The sequence below is a fragment of the Sceloporus undulatus genome, chromosome 3 (assembly GCF_019175285.1).
Source record: "Sceloporus undulatus isolate JIND9_A2432 ecotype Alabama chromosome 3, SceUnd_v1.1, whole genome shotgun sequence".
Taxonomy (NCBI): Eukaryota; Metazoa; Chordata; class Lepidosauria; order Squamata; family Phrynosomatidae; genus Sceloporus; species Sceloporus undulatus.
The window spans coordinates 271,346,640-271,369,999 of record NC_056524.1 but is presented as its reverse complement, the minus strand read 5'-3'; the positions used below and the strand labels follow the sequence as shown (position 1 = coordinate 271,369,999).

At 42.4% G+C, this 23,360-nt stretch overlaps 1 protein-coding gene across 1 annotated transcript in view; it reads right to left on the bottom strand.

The window, feature by feature from the left end:
- Positions 1-4,474: 4,474 nt before the first annotated feature.
- ARMC9 (armadillo repeat containing 9) overlaps positions 4,475-23,360 on the bottom strand; it is a 1,183,007-nt gene continuing 1,164,121 nt past the window's right edge. The window contains exons 21-24 of the mRNA XM_042457396.1: positions 22,565-22,689; positions 20,298-20,430; positions 10,872-11,035; positions 4,475-7,782 (exon numbers count right to left, since the gene is read on the bottom strand). Coding sequence (XP_042313330.1) covers positions 7,760-7,782; positions 10,872-11,035; positions 20,298-20,430; positions 22,565-22,689 — 445 coding nt within the window. The 3' untranslated portion in view covers positions 4,475-7,759. The remainder of the gene's footprint in view (positions 7,783-10,871; positions 11,036-20,297; positions 20,431-22,564; positions 22,690-23,360) is intronic.

Below are 23,360 nucleotides of genomic sequence, written 5' to 3'. Positions count from 1 at the left end.
GCCCCCCCCCCATTTAGTATTTTAATTCCATGTATTTCAGACATCCAAAATACTTCTCAGGTTGTATTCACCGATGTCAAAAAAAGCAGACTTCAGCAAAATGGTGTTCCAAAGTGTATGAGTTTGCTTCTTTCTTCTCCTCGTTTCCTAGAGCAATTTATGCAGACTTTCTAGAGGATTGCAGGTTATCTATTCATATGTAGACCCTGGATCACCCATCCTTTGTTTGGGGAGATAGACTGGTTAGCAGGCCTGGAAGGTTTCACTGGGAACTGATAGTTAAGGATAATCTGGCCTCTATTTGTATGGAGATCTATCTATGCAAAAGACAATGATGCTCAAAAGAAGGAGACCACTTTAGAGATGAATGTGGAAGGACCACCTTTGACTGAGAAAACATCCAGGGGTAGCCATGTTGGCCATATAGCAAATCCAGCAACATCCAAAATGCACCAAACAGTGATAACTGTATTGGGGCAACCAAAATCCATAATGTATGTGTTGCAAGCTTTCGAAGCTCCATTGGCTTTGAAACACCCTCCATGTACCATCTAACTAAGAACAAAAACAACACAATGCCAGCCGGACTAACGTCTCCTGACGAAGAAGACATGTTTAATGTTAAATCTTGGTATGTTAGTATTGCATTACGTAGATAAATGTGTGACAGTTTGGAGGTGTAGAATTTTATTTATTGTTAATATGGTTTGTTTTAACTTACTGTATTTAGTTAAGGTAAATGCTGATTAATTAGTGTATATTCATTAACATATCTCCTTTGTTTTGTTTATGTATTTTGTTAACCGCTTTGATCTATGGAAAAGCGGTATATAAATAAAATTATTATTATTATTAGTAGTAGTAGTAGTAACGTGCAACATGCATATTGGGCATTTTGACTGACGGAATAAAGGTATCACTGTTTGGTGCTGGATTTTTAATGTTACTGGGTTCATACCTTTGATTGAATGCCCTGAATTTGCAAGAGCTGAGCAGCACTTTGGATGGAGGAGGGTTCTCTCATTTGGAGGGTCATAAGACGTTGAAGCAGACTTGGGCTGCATCCATACTGGAGAAATGACCCTGTTGGGCACTACTTTAACTGCCTCGTCTCAAGACTATGGAATTCTGGGAGTTGGAGTTTGTTCTGGGCCCAGAGCACTTTATTTGCTCAAGGACCCATTGGTCTTTGTTGTCGTCCATGGGACCCTCAGCACTCTTCTCCAATAAATTGATTTTCTTCCTATCTGCTTTCTTTACTGTCCAGCTCTCACATCCATCCATGGTGATGGGGAATACAATGGCTTGGGTGATTCTAACTTTGGTGCTCAGTTGTACATCTTTATTCTTTAGGATCTTGTCTAGTTCTTTCATGGCTACCCTTTCCATTCCATGGTCATTATTATTGTCTTCTTTATATTCAACAGCAAGCCTATCTTTGAACCTTCTCCTTTGATTTCCCTTAGTAATTGCTCAAAGTCTGTGGTGTTTTCTGCTGGTAATATGGCGTTGTCCACATATCTACAATTGATGTTCCTTCCTCCTAACTTCACTCCTTCATCTGACCCTAAAGCTGCTCTTCTTATGATATTTTCTGCAAACATGATGAACAGATAGGGATCTATGTAATGGAGTCTATGTGGCCTCCAGAGTCACAGTCCAACACTCAAACTACTGTATCATGATGGTCCCTGGCTCCTTGTTCTCTCTGCTTTCTCTGTACATTTTAAATTAGAACAAATATTTCTCCACTGAAGTGTCACGCGTCTCCCAATGCTCTCTCATCCAAAGGAAGCCAAAACTATGTCTTTCTACCAACAGAATTTCCCAACACTCTGGAAAATGGGAAAGGCACACAAAGGTATCCAATCTGTACCACCAACTGTTCCCCCAAATCCTTTCTTTGATCGATTTGTTTTACAAGAGGCCACTAAAAGCCTGGAAGTGTCTTGTCTGTTTTCTAAGTTCAGCAAAATTCTCTAGGAATTAAGGGAAAATGATATTTTGAGAACAAATCAACACATTCCCCCTCAACATGCTGGAAAAGATGAGCTTGAGCAAGGTTGCCAGGAGGGAGGGAGACCAGATAAGATAACTTGGCAGAGAGCGGAGACCCCTTTCAACACCAGCAAAGCCGGCTGTTTCCTGCAATTGAGAACACCAGTGCTGAAAGGCAGCAAAAACACATCAACGTAGCTCCACAATACAGAGTTTTGTTCCCCAAGAAGGGCCTGGATTCTGCCAAGGTCAGCCATCCTGTCAAAAAGGTTGTGGTTGCTGGGGTTTTGTCATTGTTGTGTTGCACTAGGTTTTTCAGCACAGCCTGGCACCCCATGGGCCCTCCTGCTGTCTGTGGTTATCTTAGTCACCAGCTGTTCCTTTCATTGTTATCCACCCTCGAGTTGATAATGACCCACGGAGACCCTGTAGATGAGACATCTCCAAGATGGCCTGTCCTCCACTGCTCTGCTTATGTCCTACAAATTCATGCCATGACCTCTTTCACAGGGTCCATCCATCTAGCATGAGACCTTCCTCTCTTTCTGCTTCCTCTCTTTCTGCTGCTAGGAGCCCTGGTGGCATAGTGGTTAAATCATTATTATTATTCTTTATTTATATAGCGCTGTAGATTTGCACAGCGCTGTACATAAAACAATAAATATATAAGAGTAAGCCTGCCTATGGCATGCAATCTAAGAAATAATAGGATAATACATATAAAACACATAGCAATACAGGAAATGGTTCAATAAAACAGGTAACAAAAAAGAACATCAAATAGCAAGTGACAATCATGCAATGCCTGGGAACGCTTCTCTGAACAGGATAGCCTTCAACTCTTGTTTTGAAGCTGGTTAAAGAAGTGATGGCCCTTGTGTCTTGCGGGGGAAGGTTCCAGGAGTGAGGGTCAGCGAGTGAAAAGGGGCGAATCCGAGATGGGGCAGAGGAAATCCTGGGCGGGGACAGCAGACCTTGACTACCAGAACGGAGGGAACAACGGAGTGGGAAGGTAAGGAGAAAGAAGGTCTGATAAATAAAAAATTAAATGCCTATCCTGCAGCCACTCACTCACAAACCACAAGGTTGCGAGTTCAATACCAGTAAAAGGGCTCAAGCCCGACTCAGGCTTGCATCTTTCCGAGGAGGTTGCTAAAATGAGTCCCCAGATTGTTGGGGGCAATTAGCTTACACTTTGTAAACTGCTTATGGAGTGCTTAAGTGCACTGATAAGCGGTATAGAAATGTACTTGCCATTGCTATTGCTTCTTTCCCAGCATGATTGTTTTTGTCAGTGTCGTGCCTTCTCATGATGTGGCCAAAGTACGGCAGCCTTAGTCTAGTCATCTTGGTTTCCAGGGAGATCTCTGGCTTGATCTGTTAAAGGACCCATTTGTTTGACTTCTTGTTGTCCATAGGATGTTCAGTACTCTTCTCCAGCCCCACATCTTAAATGAATTTATTTCCTTCCTATCCGCTTCCTCAACTAGATGTACATGGTAATAGGGGATACACTGGCTTGTACTATTTAAGTTTGGTGCTCACTTGTATATCTTTACATTTATTTATTTAATTTCTGTGCCACCTTTCTCCCAGAAGAAACCCAAGGCAGCTCACAAACAAAAACAAAAACAGGCCGAAAAACAAAGAAATAGGTCCACAAACAGATCAAGCCAGAGCTCTTGCTAGAAGCAGGATGACTAAATTGAGGTTGTAGTACTTTGCTCATATCATGAGAAGATAGGACTCAGTAGAAAAGGTAATAATACAAAGAAAGGTGGAGAGCAGGAGAAAACGAGGAATACTGCATACCAGGTGGATGGGTTGAGTCAAGGAGGCCACAGCTTTGAGTGTGTAAGACCTTGACAGAGTGGTTATACATACTGAAATCCATCAATCCAACTATAGTGTCTAGCATCTGAGGATGTAGACTGAAGTCTGCGAAAGCTCATGTTGCCAATTTCCTTCTTTCAGGTAGTCTCAAAGGTGCTACAAGATCTCTCTACATACTAGATCAAGGGAAGTAATACTGCTACTCTATTCTGCTTTGGTCAGGCCTCACCTGGAATATTGTGTCTAGTTCTGGGCACTACAATCCAAAAATGATGATGGCAAGCTGCAGTGTGTCTAGAGGAGGGCAACCAAAATGGTGAAGGGTCTGGAAATCATGAAGTCCTATGAAGAGAGACTTAGGGAGCTGGACAGGTTTAGCCTGGAGAAGAGACGGTTAAGAGGTGATACAATAGCCCTATACTGTATAAGTATTTGCAAGAGGTGTCATATTGAAGATGGAACAAACTTGTTTTTTGTTGCTCTAGAGACTAAGACCCAGAGCAATGGATTCAAGCTACAGGAAAAGCGATTCCACCTAAGCATTAGGAGTAACTGCCTGATTGTAAGAGCTGTTGGACAGTGAACCCATTCCCTTGGAAGTTGGTGGAGTCTCCCTCCTTGGAGGTCTTTAAACAGAGGCTGGATGGCCATCTGTCGGGGATGCTTGGATTGTGAGTTCATGCATGGCAAAATGGGGTTGGATTGGATGGCCCTTGGGGCCTCTTCCAACTCTGATTTTAGGATTTATATTGTATGAGTGGGACAGCATGTAATAGGATCCAGAAAGATGTTGCAAGAGGCTAACATTGCTACTTCTTTGCAAACTGTCAGGAGAGAGAACGTGTCTGGATAAAACTGCCAGAGAGGGCAATCTATACTTCAGAAGCCACATACCAGAGAGGAAGCAAGGTTTGGTCTGCTTGGGTGAGGGTCTCAGCCTTTTCCTTGTTGAGGCGGAAATGCAGGTCTATAGCCCACTCCTGAGAAAGCACATGAGTCATCAGAAGGGCTTTGCAAAACAGGAAGGGCACTACAAAGGGGATACAACAGGAGGGAGATCTAGTTCCTGAAGGGTGTCCTTTGACATCCCAAAGGTGGATGTGACAGATGAGCAATAACAGATCAATTCTCAGCTCTCACAGAACATTTCAGGGACCACTTTTAATCTGTCTAGATCAACCACCCCTCTACCTAGCTGACTTCCACATGTGTTAAGATTACATCTCCTATCACCTCTAGTCATGCTGCAGCCACCTTGAATCCCATTTTGGGAGAAAGATAGGATATAAATCCAATAACTAACTAACTAACTAACTAACTAACTGAGACTGGCTGGGGGAGTGATGGCAGATGCAATCCATCATAACTAAAATGCACTTGTCTGAGGAAAGCTTATCAGGAGTATATGCATATTTATAATCCTCATCTTTCATATCATCTTTTCTCCTTTGTTCCAAATTAAGGGTATATTTCTCTGCTAACTTTATTCCTGAAGTAATTTGAGCATATTTTCTTACTGTGGGAAAGTCTTTGAAAAGCTGTGAATTTGAGATTGGTTCAGTGAGAAATTCACAAATGGGAGATTTGTGTGGTGTAGGAGTCTGAGTGTTGGGCTAAGACTCCTCTCAACAAATCTTGCCATGAAAACTCTGGAAGTCAGAAACCTCTTGAAGTTACACAACAGATGCGCACACAGAGGAAATTGTATTTTCTGCTCACAAAAGTGCAAATTTGGCACAGAATATATCCTGAACTATGAAAATTCTCACTAGTTTGGGATTCTCCTTATGAGCCTTTCCTGACACTCAAGAAACATTTTAACCACTTTCTGAATATTTTTTAATATTCAAATATTTCAGCATATCAAATATTTCCATACACATGTGCTTGACCTTCTTCAGAAGCCTTTTCTCATCCCTCCCCCATTTTATAACCCCATAGAAACAGCAAAAATTGAACTGGAATAAATGCAGAACTATTCCCAAACCACTAGCATGCTTCTTCCCTGAAAGACTTTACCAGTACCTCCACCAGCTGCATAAACAAATACTTTTCTCCCCAGATACTCAGCTCATCTATCCTAGGTACCTCTCCCTCTTCAGACACCTAAAAGACCTTTGTCTAAGCCTGAGGAGTAATGTGTGCTAGATTTTATTGATTTATCTCAAAACTCCACTAATCGATAAGAAGTTTCAAAGCTTTATTAAGACGCAAAACTTGTGATGTACAGTGCGCACCACAATGGCTTATCTAGTTATCCTATGCAATCATAACCCATCAACAAGTGCTACATTGACTCACCAGCCTCTGTAACCATGATCATTATTTGGCAGGACATGGTAATGAGGCTCAGGAACAGACAACTGGGTCTTGCCTGCTCCTCAGATGTTGAAGTCGGAGCCTCTTGACCATTTAAGGCTGGGGTGGGAATCATCTGGCCCTCCAGATGCCGATGGGCTGCAATGCCCAGCATTCCTCATCATAGCTACTGCTGCTGGAACCCATAGTCCAATAAGATCTGGGAAGCTGCACGATTTCCACCCCCACCTATACAAGGTGATATTCATAGAGTTAGATCTTTAGGGTAGCCATCCTTGATCAGTATATCTGAAGTAAATCAAGGAGAAATATATGATTTTGGTGACATGCATTTTCCAGAGGGTCCAATAACTCCTCTGTCCTTCTAGCATAAGGATTGGCATAGTGAGGTTTGTGGGTCACATGTAGTCCTTGGTTCCTCCTTTTCTGGTTCCTAAAGTTCCTCATCCATCCAAAGTCCTACCACCCGCCAATTAAACAGATTTGGCATGATTTGGGAGTGTTTTTGCCTCCAAATCACATAGAAAGCCCTCTATACCCTCAGCCAAGCCTCACAAGCACCCCAGAATCCTATACTACCACCCAGTACCTGTTTTCTTTTGCACTCCCTCACAAAATAGTGACAGGAAGTGACAATCCATCACTTTCTAACACCATTCTGAGAAGGACTGCAAAGGAAAACAAGAGGTATTTGGGTCCATATCTGGGATACGTTTCCCCTTTAAACACACACACACACACACACGACCATGTGGGTTCTTCACAGGCACCCCAGTTTTTGCATGGACAGATCAGAGCTTGGCTAATACCTATCAACATCACCATAGAAAGGGGTTCTTTAGCATCCTTGCCCAAAATGACCAAAATGTAACAATGAACATTTAGCTTTAAAAAACAGGAGTTTGAAACAGGGGTCTGAGCCAGTGAACATGCAGCAGCTTAGTCCAACTCCTGACCTCTCCCAGACACCTGTAACTTGTGAAGACTGCCAGTCTGCAAATCCCTAAAGGAAGATGTTTAAACTATGTATGTTTTCCCCCCTTTTATCTTGTATTTTTTGAAATGGTCTGGAGACTTATTTAATACAGATGTATGAAACACCCTAAAGGAAGACTGAAGCTAAAGATTGAAGTCAGCAGAGCAAATAACACGGGGGAAAGGGGATGAAGAAGGAAAGAGGCTGTGTATCGGGGTGCATAAGTGTAGCTGATGCAAACAAACAACTGCTTTGATAGATATGTCAAAGAGGTAAACAGTAACCAGCCAGCTAGCCTCTCAGGACATCCAAACTGAGAGGGAGTGTTTTAGCTTCTAATTTTAGGTGAAGAAAACAAACCAAAAAAAATGATGCTCAATGGTCCATTTGGGCACTACTATGAGTAGTGTGTTCCAGACAGGATTCTTTCATTTGGCTCAAGCCCAAGAAAAGGTTCATCCCATCAGATAGACAGTGGCTCTTGGTGTATAAGGTGTCCCTGGTCCCAGCGCTGATAATCTGCCCATTTGGCCCCGCAAGCTGCCAGAGATGGCTAGGATTCCTGTTACAGGAGGTTGGCTGGGTCTCTCCTTCCGCACTTGCACAGGTGATTCCTGAGGAGAGGATCTGTCCTCACTTCTTGGAAGACTGGCTGCCTGCAGGAGAGAAAGAGGAGAAGTGGGGAGCTTATCAACTGAAGCTGAATTCAGACCAGGCAGTTTCCATCCTCAGGGTGACACTTACTCAACCTGCTTCCAAACACTGCGCTGAAACAGCAACACAAACCAATCTCTTCTGAAATCGTATGGCAATTGCACGTTCCAAGTAGGCACGGACTGATGCCAAGCACCCAAAAAAGGCTGTAATTTCAGTTTGCTCAGCCATGACTAAGCTTTTGAGCTTCTATGTGGGAGGGCAGAGAGGCTATACACAAAATGCCTTCTTTCTTCCCTGGTGGATTTACATACATGCTCAGTGTCACAGGATGGGCAACAGTTAGCTTGAGTCTCCCTTATCCAGAATTCCAAAGTCCGAAATATTTCAAAATTATTCACATGGGTGTCTGAGATATAGACACCTTGAAAACATATAAAAGCTCAACCGTAAAATGAAATTAAACTATCAACAACATTTGAAAACAATTTAAAACATACACCTCCCAAAAAAAGATTAAAAGCAGTTGGGAAAAACAATACTATTTAAAAGTATAGTGCCTTCTTCAAAGCTCTTCATAAACCTTCAATTCTCAAAAGCTTGGGGGAATAAAAAAGAAATCTTTGCCTACTGCCAGAAGGAAAGAAAGAAGGGAGGCATTCTAGTCTCCCTAGGAGAAGTATTTCAAAGCCATGGGGCAGACAATAAATAAATAAATAAATAATAATAATAGTAATAGTAATATTTATTTATACCATGCTCTTCAGCCAAGGCTATCAGAGCAGCTTACAATTTGTAAATTAGACATTTATTAATTTGTAAATTAGACATTTAAAAAGGCGCTATACCACCAAACCTCTACCTGCCAAAGAAGATCTGATTTGGTTTTCATGTTTTTGACATTTTGGGCAGTTTGTGGGCCTCCCCAACATAAAATTAGCACCTGGCCTCACCAAATTTGCTCACCCCTGAACAAGGAGAAAGTCTGCTTAACTACCTTTTTGCTTCTTGGATTTCATGAGATAAAAAAATTCATGCTGAGAACCCCATTCAGCATCTATAATAGTTTAACACTATATTTTTCAGGACATTGGCCCCAAATGGTAGAGAACCTACATTGTCTGCAGAAAAGAGGTGGGTTCCTTTTCTAGGCCCCCAATTTAAAAACAAAAACAAAAACAGGTGAGGTGGCAAGTGATGGGAAAGAAAGCACTGCCATTCAAAGAGTACCAGGCTGGATGGACAAAATATCTGACTCATCTGGGATATATAGAGGCCACTTTATACAACAGTATGTTCCTTCCCTTTTGACTACTGCTTTCAGATCTTTCTTTTTCCTCTTGATTCTGTGCTGGATTTTAGATTTTAAGGGCAAAGACTCTTTTTGGACTCCGTGAAGTGCCAAGTACACTGAAAGTACACTTTTATTGATTCATGAACTAATAATCCTGCTCTGTGTTAACAAGTAATTCTATGGACATAAAGGACACAAGAAACACAGAAGGTTTGCCAAAATGGAACTAACTTTGGAAAGTCTAAATGGGGAGAACTAAAGAGCTTGAAAGAAAAAAACAAGCACAAGGATTAGTGTTAACATGTAGGAGATTCACAAATCCTCAAACTGACAGCGTAGGGGAAATTTATTTCCAATTCCATTCCTGCTCCCAGAATTTCCCTGGAAAGCTGAAAGGATGTGGGCTTCAGGGACAATTTTCCTGGTGCATGTGCATTTTACACATTTCAACAATGCTTCCTTTGAGGTGTGACATGTCACAGTTACAGGCATGAAGCAGGAAGCATGGGGGCGGGATACAGCTCGCTTCATCCAAGCTGGACACAGCTCCTATCGCAGGAAACAGAAAGCAGAGCCATCAGGAATAAACAGAGGATACAAGCTGCCGAGTCTGCTGCTCGATGCAAAAACAAAACATTAAAACTGTTTGTCTGGAAATAAACTCCATTCCGTTTCCAACAGTGCAACCCTCTCACTGTGCAGGCAACCTTGAACTACCTGAGACTAAGTTACCTGAAGGAGCATTTCCTTCCATATTTACTTGTCCGGTCCCTAAAATCATCACCTGGGATGTCCTTCTGCATGCCCTTTCCAAATGAGGAGAAGTAGAGGGCTACAAGAGACAGAAGCTTTTCAAAGATGGCACCCCATTTGTGGAATGCCTTCTCCAGAGAGGTTCACCTGATGCCTCCATTCATTCATTCATTCATTCATTCATTCATTCATTCATTTAGAGTACTGTATGTACTCATGTATGAAATGAGAAATTTCAGTTAACCCCGCCCCCCTAAAAAAAATGTGGGTTGCCTTATCCATGGGTCAATGTAAATACTGTACAGTCAGCCCTCCATGTCCATGGATTCTTTATCCACAGATTCAATGGTGTCCCTGACTGAGTCCATCCATCTGGCATGTGGCCTTCCTCTCTTTCGATTGCCCTCTATCTTCCTCAGCATCATTGTCTTTTCTAATGAGTCCTGCCTTCTCATTATGTGTAAATTTACAGCGCTATATAAATAAAGCTTAACAACAATGTGGCAGAAGAATGACAGTCTTCATTTCTGGTTCATAATTATCAGTCCACAATTTTTCAGACACATGATTCCAAATGATTCTTAGCTAGTGTGAAAGATGCTATCACTAGGCCTTCTTTGTATATACTGTTTTAGTCTAACAGGAATTTTTGAGAATTTCAGACTCTGAGCCCAAATTTATGGTACCAAATAAAAATCAAATCTACCCTGAAACAATGTCTGGTGCACCATGCGCTTGAAGCATATGAAGGAGCAATGTATATTTAAACTTTAAGTCAATGGCTTTGTAAAGACTGTAACACTCAAGAAATAAAACTGATGGCAGTATCACCCAGAGACACCTCAAACACACTTCTTTCCTAACAGACTATATTTATCCCTAAGCCCCAAGCAGTGAAATATCAAGAAAATGAAGAATTTGAAACAAGTATTTCTGGGGGGACTGCAACTCTCCGTCATCCAGCAAGCTCAGCAAGTGGCCAAGAAATATTGTTTCCAAGCTCTGACTTCATTATTTGATCCCACCCAGAGTTCAGGATCTTACTCTGTCTGCTTCTTGTTGAAGATCCAGGGCGACTGGCTTGCTGGGGCCCAGACTGGGAGAACTGTGGTGCGATAGTTGGGATCCTTCCTCTTCCAGGTTTCACATTTTGGGACTCGGGAGAGCAGGGAAACTTCGGTTTGCTGGCAAAACCAGAAAGGAAGTCACTGAAACAGAGAAAATGCAATTGAAACAGGGAATAAACTAGGGTTTTGACCTGTGAAAAGATGGAAGAATCAGTTCTTGACCTGATGAAGTCAACTAAGCACAGCTGAAACAAGGTGGTTCTGTCTCTTTATTCAAGGATTAGGGGTTCTTTGCTGTTGTCAATTAACCAGTAGCTATTTGGTGTTCTATCTACTTCATCCTCTGATTCCCTGAATCCCAGCTCATAAACATCAGTATTGTCTATAGACAAGTACGGTCAGCCCTATGTGTCCACGGATTCATTGTTCATGGATTCAACCATCCATGGCTGGAAAATATTTTTAAAATATATAAATTCCTAAAAGAAAACTTTGGTGTTGCCATTTTGTATAAAGGATACAATTTCTACTATGACACTATATTTAATGGGACTTGAGCATAACATGGATTTTGGTATTTAACTGTTGTTGTTCCCCACCTCGATCCATAGGAAGAAGCACATAAGAAGAAATAACAACAGCAACATCAGCAGCAGCAGCATGGATCCAAGGAAGTAGACCAAGTCTAGGAAAGCTCATGCTACAACTTCTTTAGTCTCAAAGAGGCTGCAAGATCCCTTTGCATACAACCATTAAAGGTAAAGGAGTCCTCCCCAGTTTTCATGCTAGTAACGGTGTAGTGGTTTGAGTACTGGACTATGACTCTGGAGGTCAGGGATTCGAATCCTGGCTCAGCCATCTAAGTCCATTGGATGACCTTGGGCAAGTCAAACATATTCAGCCTCAGAGATGGCAATGACAAACCCGCTCTAAAGAATCTTGCCAAGAAAACGCTGTGATGGCTTTGCCTTAGGGTTGCCAGAAGTCAGAAATGACTTGAAGGAATGCAACAACGGACAACAGACTCTAGTTTTGTGAAAGGGCTTAACAGGCAAGGATGGGAACAACCCTCCTCTCAGAAGGGACTCCAGCCATAGATTCCTGAAGCAGCTGAGCAATTAAACCAAGGCCTCAAAGGGTCTCCCCTGCTCCCCCTCCTCAATACTTCCATCAAAGGAAGCCATTGTGAAGGGCAAGAGGTAAGGGGCTTAATGGAGACTCTTTCCCCCTGAAAGGAATGTGGAGGGAGTTAATGGCACTTCTGTGCCCCTGGTCACCTGCACTGCCCTGCCAGTTCACACTTCACAGTTTCCTCAACTAGCTCCCATTGTTTGAGGCCTGGCTTTGGCAAACAGTTGCTATTAATGGCCAGAGAAGTGCTAATCAGGCAGTCCAAAAACCTGTTTGAACAGCCTTTCTCTTGCCGGCCCTCTCATATCTTTTCAGAAGATCTTGTGGCTAAAGAAATGATTGACAGTGGGATCTCAATCCCCATCTTCAGCAATGGGCAAAGAGGTCCAGGACCCACAGACTCACAGTTCAAGCCTTTCCCTCAGCAAAAGAGTTTGATGCTGAGGATTTAGGGGTCTTTTTAAAAACCTGTTGCAGAAGAATTTATTATCCTGTGTGCCTTAAAGTCACCTGTTGACTTATGGCAGGCCCATGGATTTAATAAGGCTTTCTTTGTCAAGGAAGAAAGGTGGGTTTGCCAGTTCCTTCCTCTGAAATACTAACTACCGGTGTTATTAACTCCATCCGGAGTGTACTGTTGTCACTGTGTGCCTTCAAGTTGTTTCCAATTTCTGACACAATTATCACAGAGAAAATCTTGGCAGAATTTATTTAGAGGGGGTATAAATAAATGCAATCTTCTGAGGCTGACAGCGTGTGATTTGCCCAAGGCCATCAGTAGATTTCCAAGGCCTTAAGGGGGATTTGAACCATGACTTCCCTGAGTCCTAGTCCAACACCAAGCTGGCTCTGAAGATGCATCAGTGCATACCAAAGAGTTTTACATTTCACTTGGAGAAGCCCAAAGCCCACCACGTTCCCTCTGTGCACTTTGGGGGCTTAGGAAATGGCGCTATCATAATTCAGCAAAAGGCTACTTAAAACATCTGACATGTTGGGCTCTATATCTCTGGAGATTGCGCTCCACAACTTCCTTTTCACTTAAAGTGACTCCCTTTGAGAATTCCTGGCAAACAGGAGAAGTCCCAGCAGACTGGATGAGGGAAAATATTATCTCCAACAGGCCTCCCTGGAAGAAGATTAACCATCCATTATGAAGCCAAGCCCTCCTTCCAGTCCATCTGCCTTGGTCCAGGCCTCGGAGGTAGAGAGGAACTGCTGGACCTCATCCCCTTCACACCACCTTTCCCTTTTCCTTTTGTGTCATGTCTTTTTAGATTGCAAGCCTGAGGGCAGGGAACCGTCTAATTAAAAAGATTGTATGTACAGCGCTGTGTACATTTACAGCGCTTTATAAATAAAGGTTAATAATAATAATAATAATAATAATAATAATAATAAAATGTGCAAAAGCACTCCTGGTCACTGCAGAGACCTGGGCTTCCAAGTTTAAAGCTGAATCCAGGAGTACTCTCAAACTGCAAACCTGCATCTTCCAGAGGAGTGTGACCCCATCTAACACAAGCTGGATCGCTATTCCCTGATCTGCCTTCTGACTGACCAAAAGCACCCCTATCTTGACTGGATTAGGTTTCAACTTGTTTGCCCTCATCCAGTCCATTACTGAAGACAGACACTGGTTTAAGACTAAGACAGCCTCCTTGGATTGGGGTGGAAAGGAGTAGTAGAGGTGAGTGTCATTGGCATATTGGTGACACTGCATCCCAAAACTCTGGAGGGCCTCTCCCAGAGGCTTCATGTATATGCTAAACAGCACAGGGGACAACATAGGACCCTGAGGGACCCCACAGGCCAAAAGTCAGGGGGTCGAGCAGGAGTCCCCTAGCACCACCTTCTGGGTTCACCCCTCCAAGAAGGAATGGAGCCACCATAAAACAGTACCTCCAAGCCCCATCCCAGAGAGGCGGTCCAGAAGGATACCATGGTTGATGGTATCAAAAGCTGCTGAGAGATCCAGCAGAATCAACAGGGACACACTTCCCCTGTCCAGTTCCATAGCTAGGCCTGAAACCAGATTGGAATGGATCTAGATAATCCATTTCATCCAGAAACCCCTGGAGTTGGGAAGCCACCACACGTTCCAAAACCTTGCCCAGAAATGGCAGGTTACACGCTAGCCAATAGTTATTCATTATTGTGGGGTTCAGGGATGACTTTTTTTTTAACAAAGGCCTCACAACTGCCTCCTTTAGGCAAGATACAACTCTGCCTTGTTGGAGGGAGGCAATGACTACCCCCTTTATCCACTCAGCCAGTCTCCCTCTGGCCTGTTTAATAAGCCAAGAAGGACAAGAAGGATGGCAATGGCAAACACCCTCTGAAGAAACTTGACAAGAAAACCCTGTGATAGTGTTGCCATAAGTCAGAAATGACTTGAAGCACACAACACGCATTCTCTCACATACACATACATACTCGTACAAGCACTCTATTCTCAGCCTTCCTATCCCACCCTCTAACTTGCCAAGCTAATGGAAGAAAGCATCAAAATTACTGGTTCAAACTGACCCTTTCTATACCACTGGGCATCTGTTAACATTTTGCCACGATGCTAACAAAGATTCCAAACTCATCTGCCTGGTGAGAGAAGCCCAACCTGCTACAAGATGCCTCTGTTGCTGCTTCGACTCATGGCGACCCTGGGGATAAGACATTTCCAAGCCTTCCTGTCCTCAACTGCTCTATTCGGCTCCTGCAGGTTCAGGCCCATGGCCTCTCTGACTGTCTAACCATCTTCTGTTTCTATTGCCTTTCACCTTTCCTAGCATTACTGTCTTTTTAAATGATTCCTTTTTCTTCATGATGTAGTCTCAATTTAGTCATCTTGGCTTCCAGAGAGACTTCAAGCTTGACCTCTCTACCTCACATCATATCTTGGCCTGCAGAACAGGTCCTCTTCCTTTGAAAGTGAAGGAAAGCAAGATTGACTAACCACAAAGTCACAAGAGGACAAAGCAATCCTGGGAAAATATTTAACAAGTTCCTGTTAGAGCACTCCTGGATGGTACTACAAGGGCCTACCCTAGCAAGCATTCAAGAGCCTCAAGTGAGAGGAGCCCATTCCCCTTGATCCTGCCACAAAGACAGTTCTTTCTCTGCTAGGACAAAGACGTTCCCTCCCTAAATCTGCCATTTGCTTTCTTAATGGAAACAAGCTTGAAGGCTGGCAAGTGACAGCAGAAGTCATACTGCGTTAAATGGTCAGTGACTCATAAACCACTAAAAGCTGTGGGAGTGTCTGAATGGGCAAAAAAATGACATGCTCTCATCTTCCCACTTGCATCAAGAAACATTTCATCATGTTTAATCTCTACATTTACACCTCGGGGAATCTACTGAGCTGCGATCACACTGTGCAGCATACCGGCAAACCACAAAGCATGTTAAAGAGTCACAAGAATTTCCAATCCCCTTTGTAAGACCAATTACTGAGATCTCCTGACTTGGAGGGGCTAGTGGTGAAAATCTGTTTCCATTTTCTACTGTATATCTCCAATTGTACTTCTTAGTCAGTCATAATTTATTACAGTCTATAAACTCAAAATTTAGGCACTCAATAAAGATATACAAGTTTTCAAAATTCCCTCCAGTAAAACAAGAGAAGAGAAAGTTGTTAAATATAAATCTAACTCAAATTCTAATTCTAATGCTAATTGTCCCTTTATACATAGTGGGTTCCTCAGAGAGAAATTTGCCAACTAAAAAAGTTACATTTGGGCATTTATCTTCCAGCCAAAATTTTACATAGAAAAGGTCTGATCTTCCATTCACCTTAATAATAATGGATAGGTTTTGGCTTATTGAATCTGTCTGTAAAGACTACAGTGCAGTAAAATATGTTTCATATACTCTACTTCCAAGTTATTACATGGGCATCTTCTTTCAGCATAAGGAACACCGTCAAATCTATCACAAAGTAGTTCTATAGACTATACATTGCACCTAGCCTTTGATAAAAAATGGTGGTACTTGCCAAGAGACAGGTTCAAACAAATAATTGGCTATATGGAAAGAGCCATCATAATGTATATGCATCATACTGGAGGAACAAGAGACATAAGAACGTGAATGCATTTCACAGAAAGCTATCTCCAGCAGCTTTAATTTAACAGACTTAGGAGCAATATCTGAGCCCAGGTTAGAAAGAAGAGATCAGGAGAGACTAACAGATGCTGCTTTCTTTGCTAAGCAATTGTACTTATTTCCCGTCTGCTCCCCAAAGTGCAATGCAATCTAGCATTCCATAGTGGTTGGGACGTTCCGCATGATCTTCCATTTTATTCTATACACAGAACAAGGAAAATTATTGGATTAATAGAAACTAGAGAGGTGGCTTCTTTCTGCAAGATGAGTGGACAAAAGAAAAACATATTTTCTGAAGGCCTTCCTCTCTTAGGAACACTCCTGTCTCTTCTTGCCCCAAAAGAGGACCATAGGATCCTTCTAAGTTTATTCGCAAGATCTTGAGTGTTTGCCCAAGGGAGTGCTACATTTGTGAGTTATCACATTCTCCCAGTATTTTAGTGTGTTGGCCCATGAGTGTTCTGCAAAATGGCAGAAAGTAAACTAGGGTAATGGCAGAAGGTAAACTCCCTTCTTTCAAAATCAAAGTAATGTGCACTTCTTACCAAGTTTTAGGTATATTACATTCTTGGATTTGGTTCATAGTACTGTTCAAAGGTCCTACCAGCTGGTTTGCAAATGCCTTATAATACTCTGCTGGAAACCCATCTGGACCAGTGGTTTCCCCATTTTAGACTCTCTGTATTGCTTCTGCTACTTCTAGTACAGGTACTGTTATTTTAGCATTCAATGGCCCCATACAGACAGGCCAAAATAAAGCTGCATCGAATCATGTTGGAGGTATGGTGTTTCAATGATACACGTGTCCTAAGAGTCCAGAAGCCGCGCCAAAGCCACGCTCCAGTCCTTAGGACTGGAGCATGGCTTTGGCACAGCTTCCGGACTCTTAGGACGCGTGTATCACTGAAACAGCATACCTCCAATGTGACTTGAAGCAGCTTTATTTTGGCCTGTCTGTATGGGGCCAATATTTCCTTTTAGAGCAGAGTTCTAATACTTCTTACTTGCAATGGCTGCACCCAGCAGAATCCTGGAATTTGTAGTTTGATGAAGCACTAGAGCTCACTGACACAAAATTCTAAACATTTTGCAAAACTACCAATTCCATTAATTTGTACCAAAGGGATACAACTGTGTGATACGAAAGAGACCAGCATTTCAGGTAATGCAGTGGTCTGGGAGAGAGAGAGGAAAGGAGAACATCTCATTGCAGAGAGTGCATGCGGAGGCAAATCACCACTTCCTCAGTCTTCTGGTGAACCTTCTTCTGTCAGTCTAAGTACTCATAAAATCACAGAGATAGAAAGAGGTCTCATGGACCATCAAATCCAACTCTGCTCAATGCAGGATCTCCAGCTACAGCATCCCCAGCAGGGAGCTATCCAATCTCTTTTTGAAGATGTCCAGAGAAAGAGACCCCACCACCTCTCTAGGCAATTGGTTCCAAGCTCAACTGGATCTTCTGGCCCAAGTCTTAGAAGGTGACCCTGTCATTCAGTAGAAAATCATGTGCTCCAGCCCCAGAAGGACTCTACCACTTTAAAATACACATGCAGGAAATGCACATTAGACCATGTAGTGTGCTTTTGGAGTGGTGGGAGCTGGATCACCACATTCCACACAAAGTGAAGCACCCCAAAGTTACTCTGGTTGCCACTTTACAACAAGGATAAAGGAAGACTTTCCACAATACTTGTAAGAAAACACAGGAAGAATAAAATGGCGTGGGTGTTGTAGGAACCTCCATGTGTTAACAAAACATTTTTAATTCATGCAGAACAATTAAGCTTCCATTTGACATGCGTTATGTTCCAGCTTTTGGCACCTGGGACCACATTTTGCAAGTGAAGCTTAGTTAAACACACAAAACAAAAGAAAGAGAAAGAGAGAGAGGTAGGGCTAAGGAAATTTTGATTCACACCAATTAAGACTTTATTCAACAAGGAACTTCTCTATCGGTCAGAAAGACAAGCAAAGAAAAATGCCACACCACCAGAGATAAAAAGGCCCTGCTGGAAGCCAGCTCTTCCACCAGGGCTGAGTGAAAAGGTCAAGGGAGCCTTCTTAAGTTCCAAACTCCAGCAATTCAAGAGGAGGAAAACTAGTGGGATGTGGAAGGGACCACAAAGGTATGAGCTCCAAGACACTTGATATAGATGTTCCTAGGTAGTTTACATCCTCAATCTGTACTTTATGAAAATATGGTGTTTGATAATTTAATCTACAAGATGAGTTTGGCCTCATATATGCCCACAAGCTAGGAAGTGGTTATAGGGTCATGAGACTTCTTGGATGGCCACAAACTTTATTTTAACCTAACCTTCCCCACAGGTTTATGTAAGAATAAATGAGGATGGGGGCAGAGTCACATGTGCCATCCAGTGTTCCCTGAAGGTATACATGTGAGAAACAAGGAACACATAAAGTAGTAAATCTGCCCCTGGACAGTGAAAATAGGGTTCTACAGAATTGAATGCTTCCCCAGTCTTTGAGCAGAGAAAACTGAAAGGTATGAAGAAGGGTTGCTACATAAACTATTTGCTAGGCATTTTGTAATTTTGGGCACTGAGAAAGCATCCAACCATTTAGTCACTCAACCAGAGACCAAACTGCTATAGTCCAGGAACTATGGCCCTGTACAGACAGACCAAAATAAAGCTGCATCGGGTCACTTTGGAGGTATGCTGTTTAAATGATGCCTGCGTCCTAAGAGGCCAGAAGCTGTGCCAAAGTTATGCTGTACTCCTTAACAGTGGAGTGTGGCTTTAGCATGGCTTCCAGCCTCTTTGGACACATGCATCATTTAAACAGCATACCTCCAAAGTGACTCGAAGCAGCTTTATTTTGGTCTGTCTGTACGGGGCCTATATTATTACTTCATTTGCTATTTGTATCAAGCAGGTTTCCCGTACAATTTTCTTAAAAAAAGATTGTTCAAACAACTCTTGATTCCAACAGTGCAGTCTGACACCACTTTAAGTGCTGTAGCATCATCCTATGGAATCCTGGAATTTGTAGTTTTACAAGGTCTTTAGCTTTTTCTGCCAAAGAGTGCTGATGCCTCACCAAACTACAAATCTCAGGATTCTGTAGGATGGACCTATGACAGTTAAAGTGGTGTTAAGCTGCATTATTTCTACAGTGTAAATGCACCCAAGGTTTACCATTAAAGCCCTTAAAGCGTCTGGGTCTTCGACACTTCCTTCCAAAGCTCCATTTTTCTACCAGCTAAATGAGAGAAAACAGACTTCCCACTACTATATCTCTGATCAGTGACTGGAGATAACAAGAGCTGTATCTCTCAGTTTTACCTGTGCCTTCACTAACTGACAAAGTCCCAGTCTGAAAGTGCTGGCTGAATACATTCCTTTCACATTTTGGTCTTTCTCTCACATCCTCATACAAAGTACGGACATGAGTTGTGAAGCCTGCTTGTCCTATCCAAAGTAGGCGGAAAAAACTGTTTTAAAGCAGTGATTACAAGCACATGATCATCATGCTATATCAAACCTAAGGCCTCTCTAGTTTGCTCACACAGTGGCCAACAAGTTGTAGATGAAAAACCTGCTAACAGAACATGCTAACTTGCATTCCCCAGAACTTGATAAACACAGAAGCATACTGCCTTTGATACGAGGGGTGATAGACATCCATGAATTTATCTAATCCCTTTTTAAAACCATCCAAATTAGTGGCCATCTCAAAGAGTCCCACTGTAACTCATGCCACCAAATTCTACACTGCACATTCTGTAGACAAGAACTTCACAACTTCTGCCCTGCATCTCCCATGATCCAAGTTCATTAGGTGACCTCAAATTCTGTATCGCAGAAACAGAGTCAAATGTTTCCTTATCTGTTTTCTCCACACCACTTGTGACTGTACACGTCTCTCTCATATCTTCCCTTTATTTGTCTTTTTGCTGACCTCAAACATTGTAAACTTTCTTCAGAGGAGCTGTTTCAGCTACCTGGTTGTTTAGACTTCCTCTTTTATGCCATTTTTCCAGATGCAGTGACCAGAACAGTACAGAGATTCCAAAGCAGTCACACCCAGGATGTGTATAAAGGTTTTATGATACTGACAGTCTTATGTTCTATTTTTAAAGGATGGCATTTACGTACCTTTTTACAAGCATTACATAGTGGGTTAGCTGTCACTCACATACCTGCTGGACAATCCATTTACATTGTCCTGGGAATGATTTGGATATTGGAGAGACAGGACATCAGCAGCCAGAGGGACACAATGGCCAGTTTCAGAATGCACTGAGGACCCCTCGGACATTTCTGTTTCCACTGCTGTTTGGAAAGAGAAATATTTTAATATTTGGAAAGTGACGTTTTGTACCTTGCTTGCAGATGGTTCTACCTGGATCAATGAAAGGCCCAAAACATTTTCATGTTACAGAAAATCCAAATGTCATTGCTGCTCATGATAAAGGATTAAATAGAGAAGGAAGTTCTCTTCCAGCAGTCTAGCTGAAATAAAAATAATTGGAAGACACAAGATTTCAGTCCCCAGTCATTTTAGTGGAGTTTGCTGAGAAAAATGTTCTACAGATTCTGGCCCCAATGGTCCAATATGGCTGTCTCCGGTAAGGGAATCCACTGTCTGTCATTTCAGGAGGCTGCTAGCAATAACCTCATTTTATTTATTTATTTGATTTGTATCCTGGGTTTCCTCGAACGGGACTCAAAGCAGCTGAAAACTTAAGTTTAAAACAGAACAGCTAAAACAATTAAAAGAACAAAAGTTTAAAATGCATTGGATTATCAGTTGAATTAAAACACAACTTTTAAGACATCAACAATTAAAAAGACATATAGTACATATACTGTGGACCCTTGGTGTTCGCTGGGGTTTGGTTCCAGGACACCTCAGGGGGACCAAAATCCCTGGATGCTCAAGTTCCATTATATAAAATGGCATAGCAAAATGATTTCCCTTTTATAAAATGGAAAAATCAAGCTTTGCTGGTGGGATATTTTCCAGCAATGGAAAACAAAACAGCAAGGAGGGTGCAAATCAAAGCTTACTCGAGAAAGAGTTCCATAGTCTGGGAGCATAGTCTTTACCACCAGACACCCACTACTCTGTTCTGGTCTGGAGAATACCGGCTGCCACTTGGAGTGATCACCAACTGGTGTGGGGACAGAAAGGGCTACTCAATCCACCCCAATACCAGGAAAATGCCCTTAACTGGGCTGTACCTCATAGGAACATGTAATGAGCCAGAACATAAATATATTTTCTAGCTCATTACTGTTGATACTGTTTTGCACCATCTCTCCAAGGGTTTTCAGAAGGGCTAGATAGTTCCCAGTTTTGTAAAATGTCATGGATTAAACTCCAGATCTTTTTCATATATACACCATGTGCTCTGTCACTGAGCTATGGATTATATTATATTAAATTATATTATTATTTTGTCAGTTGCTTTGGGAACAAATCTTGGCTGAAAATCCAGATTTATGCACTGTCCAGTCAGCTTTGAATTACAGTGACTTTGTAAGAAAGAGAGACATCCAAGAGCCCTGCTAAAATCTAAGAAACTCAATGCCGAAGCTTCCTTGATAGAATCAATCCATCTATAAGGTGGTCTTTTCTCTTTTCCTACTGCCTTCCACTTTAACTTTTCCACCGAGTCATATTTTCTCATATTTCCAAAATAAGATAGTCTGAGTTTAGTTACTTCTAGCAAGAATCCAGGCTTGATTTTTTTCCTCAGACCTATTCATTGGTCTTTTTGGCAGTCCGTGGTATCAACAGCACTTTCAACCTGCACCGTACTTCAAATGAATTGATTTTTGTCCTGTCAGCTTTCTTCACTGTCAATGTCACAATCACACACAGAAACCAGAAATATTCAGACACAAATAAAGTCCCCAACTTCCTGACTCCTTGCTCTCTGGCCAAGTGCTTGGATCCGGTTCTCATGTCCTACCCCTACCTGCTTGCCCATATATCCTTCAGTTCTCTAGCATAGAATCATAGAATAATAGAGTTGGAAGAGACCACAAGGACCATCCAGTCCAACCCCATTCTGCCATGCAGGAAATCCAAATCAAAGCATCCCCGACAGATGGTCATCCAGCCTCTGTTTAAACACCTCCAAGGAGGGAGATTAATTGTGGTGCCCAGAACTGGACACAATATTCCAGGCGGGGCCTGACCAGAGGATAATAGAGTGGCACTATTACTTCCCTTGATCTAGACACTATACTTTAATTGATGCAGCCTAAAATTGCATTGGCCTTTTTAGCTGCTGCATCGCACTGTTGACTCATGTTCAACTTGTGGTCTACTTGGACTCCCAGATCCCAGCAGCAGTGGTGGTGGTAATATCTAGAACAGGGTAGGCTAAACCATGATTTATCTTTGAATGGTTGGCTGAAATACAAATCAGTGGGCAGATTTCCATCAAATCCTTACATGCTAAAGAGGAAAAAAGTTCCGAAAGGCTGGCTCTCTTCCTGCTGTGTGTTGCAGGCTCGGAGTTCTGCCTATGCTGGACACGACTCTCACTGCTACAGGAAGATATGGCATCATTTTCTGACCTGGTGAAGAAAACGAGATGGCAGAGTGATGAATGCCTGTGGTCAAATACTGTTACAGCATCTGAATTATTACCCCCCTCATTTCCTGTAACTGAGAAGGGGGCAATTTTGCATTGTAAGCTAGTGCCAGGATCATTTGTGTGGTTTCCCTCTTCCTTATAAAATTTGGTTCAAGAGGTGGGCAACTTGGCACCTGCCATGTGACTTTGTGGTGATGGACCCATTTTTCAAATAGCTGGCTGACAGGTAAATGAGTGGCTATTCCACTCCATCAATTTTGGCAGGATACAGGCAAGGCATTGTGGGGGAAAGGTGAGAAAATAAGCTGGAAGTTGGCCATTCAGGAGAGCCAAGCTTGCCAGCCCTCACAGAACATGCACCACTCACCGTGCCTTGTCAAGAGGAAGAAGGCAGGAAAAGTGGCACAGATGAAACTGGATCAAAGGGACAGGGACAAAACAGACGCAGGGGACAAGGCAGCCTTACTCTTTTGTGGCCTCCTCTTGCCAAACGACTGGGCTGGCTTTTGCAGGAGATATGGCAAACATGGAAGCTAGAATGGCCAACAGTGGTTGATTTAACTTCTTCAAGGAAGAGGCCTTAAGGTCCCAATTGTCCAGCATTCTCCTTCTAACGGAAGGCCATCAGCTACTTCTGGGAAGCCCTGTCTC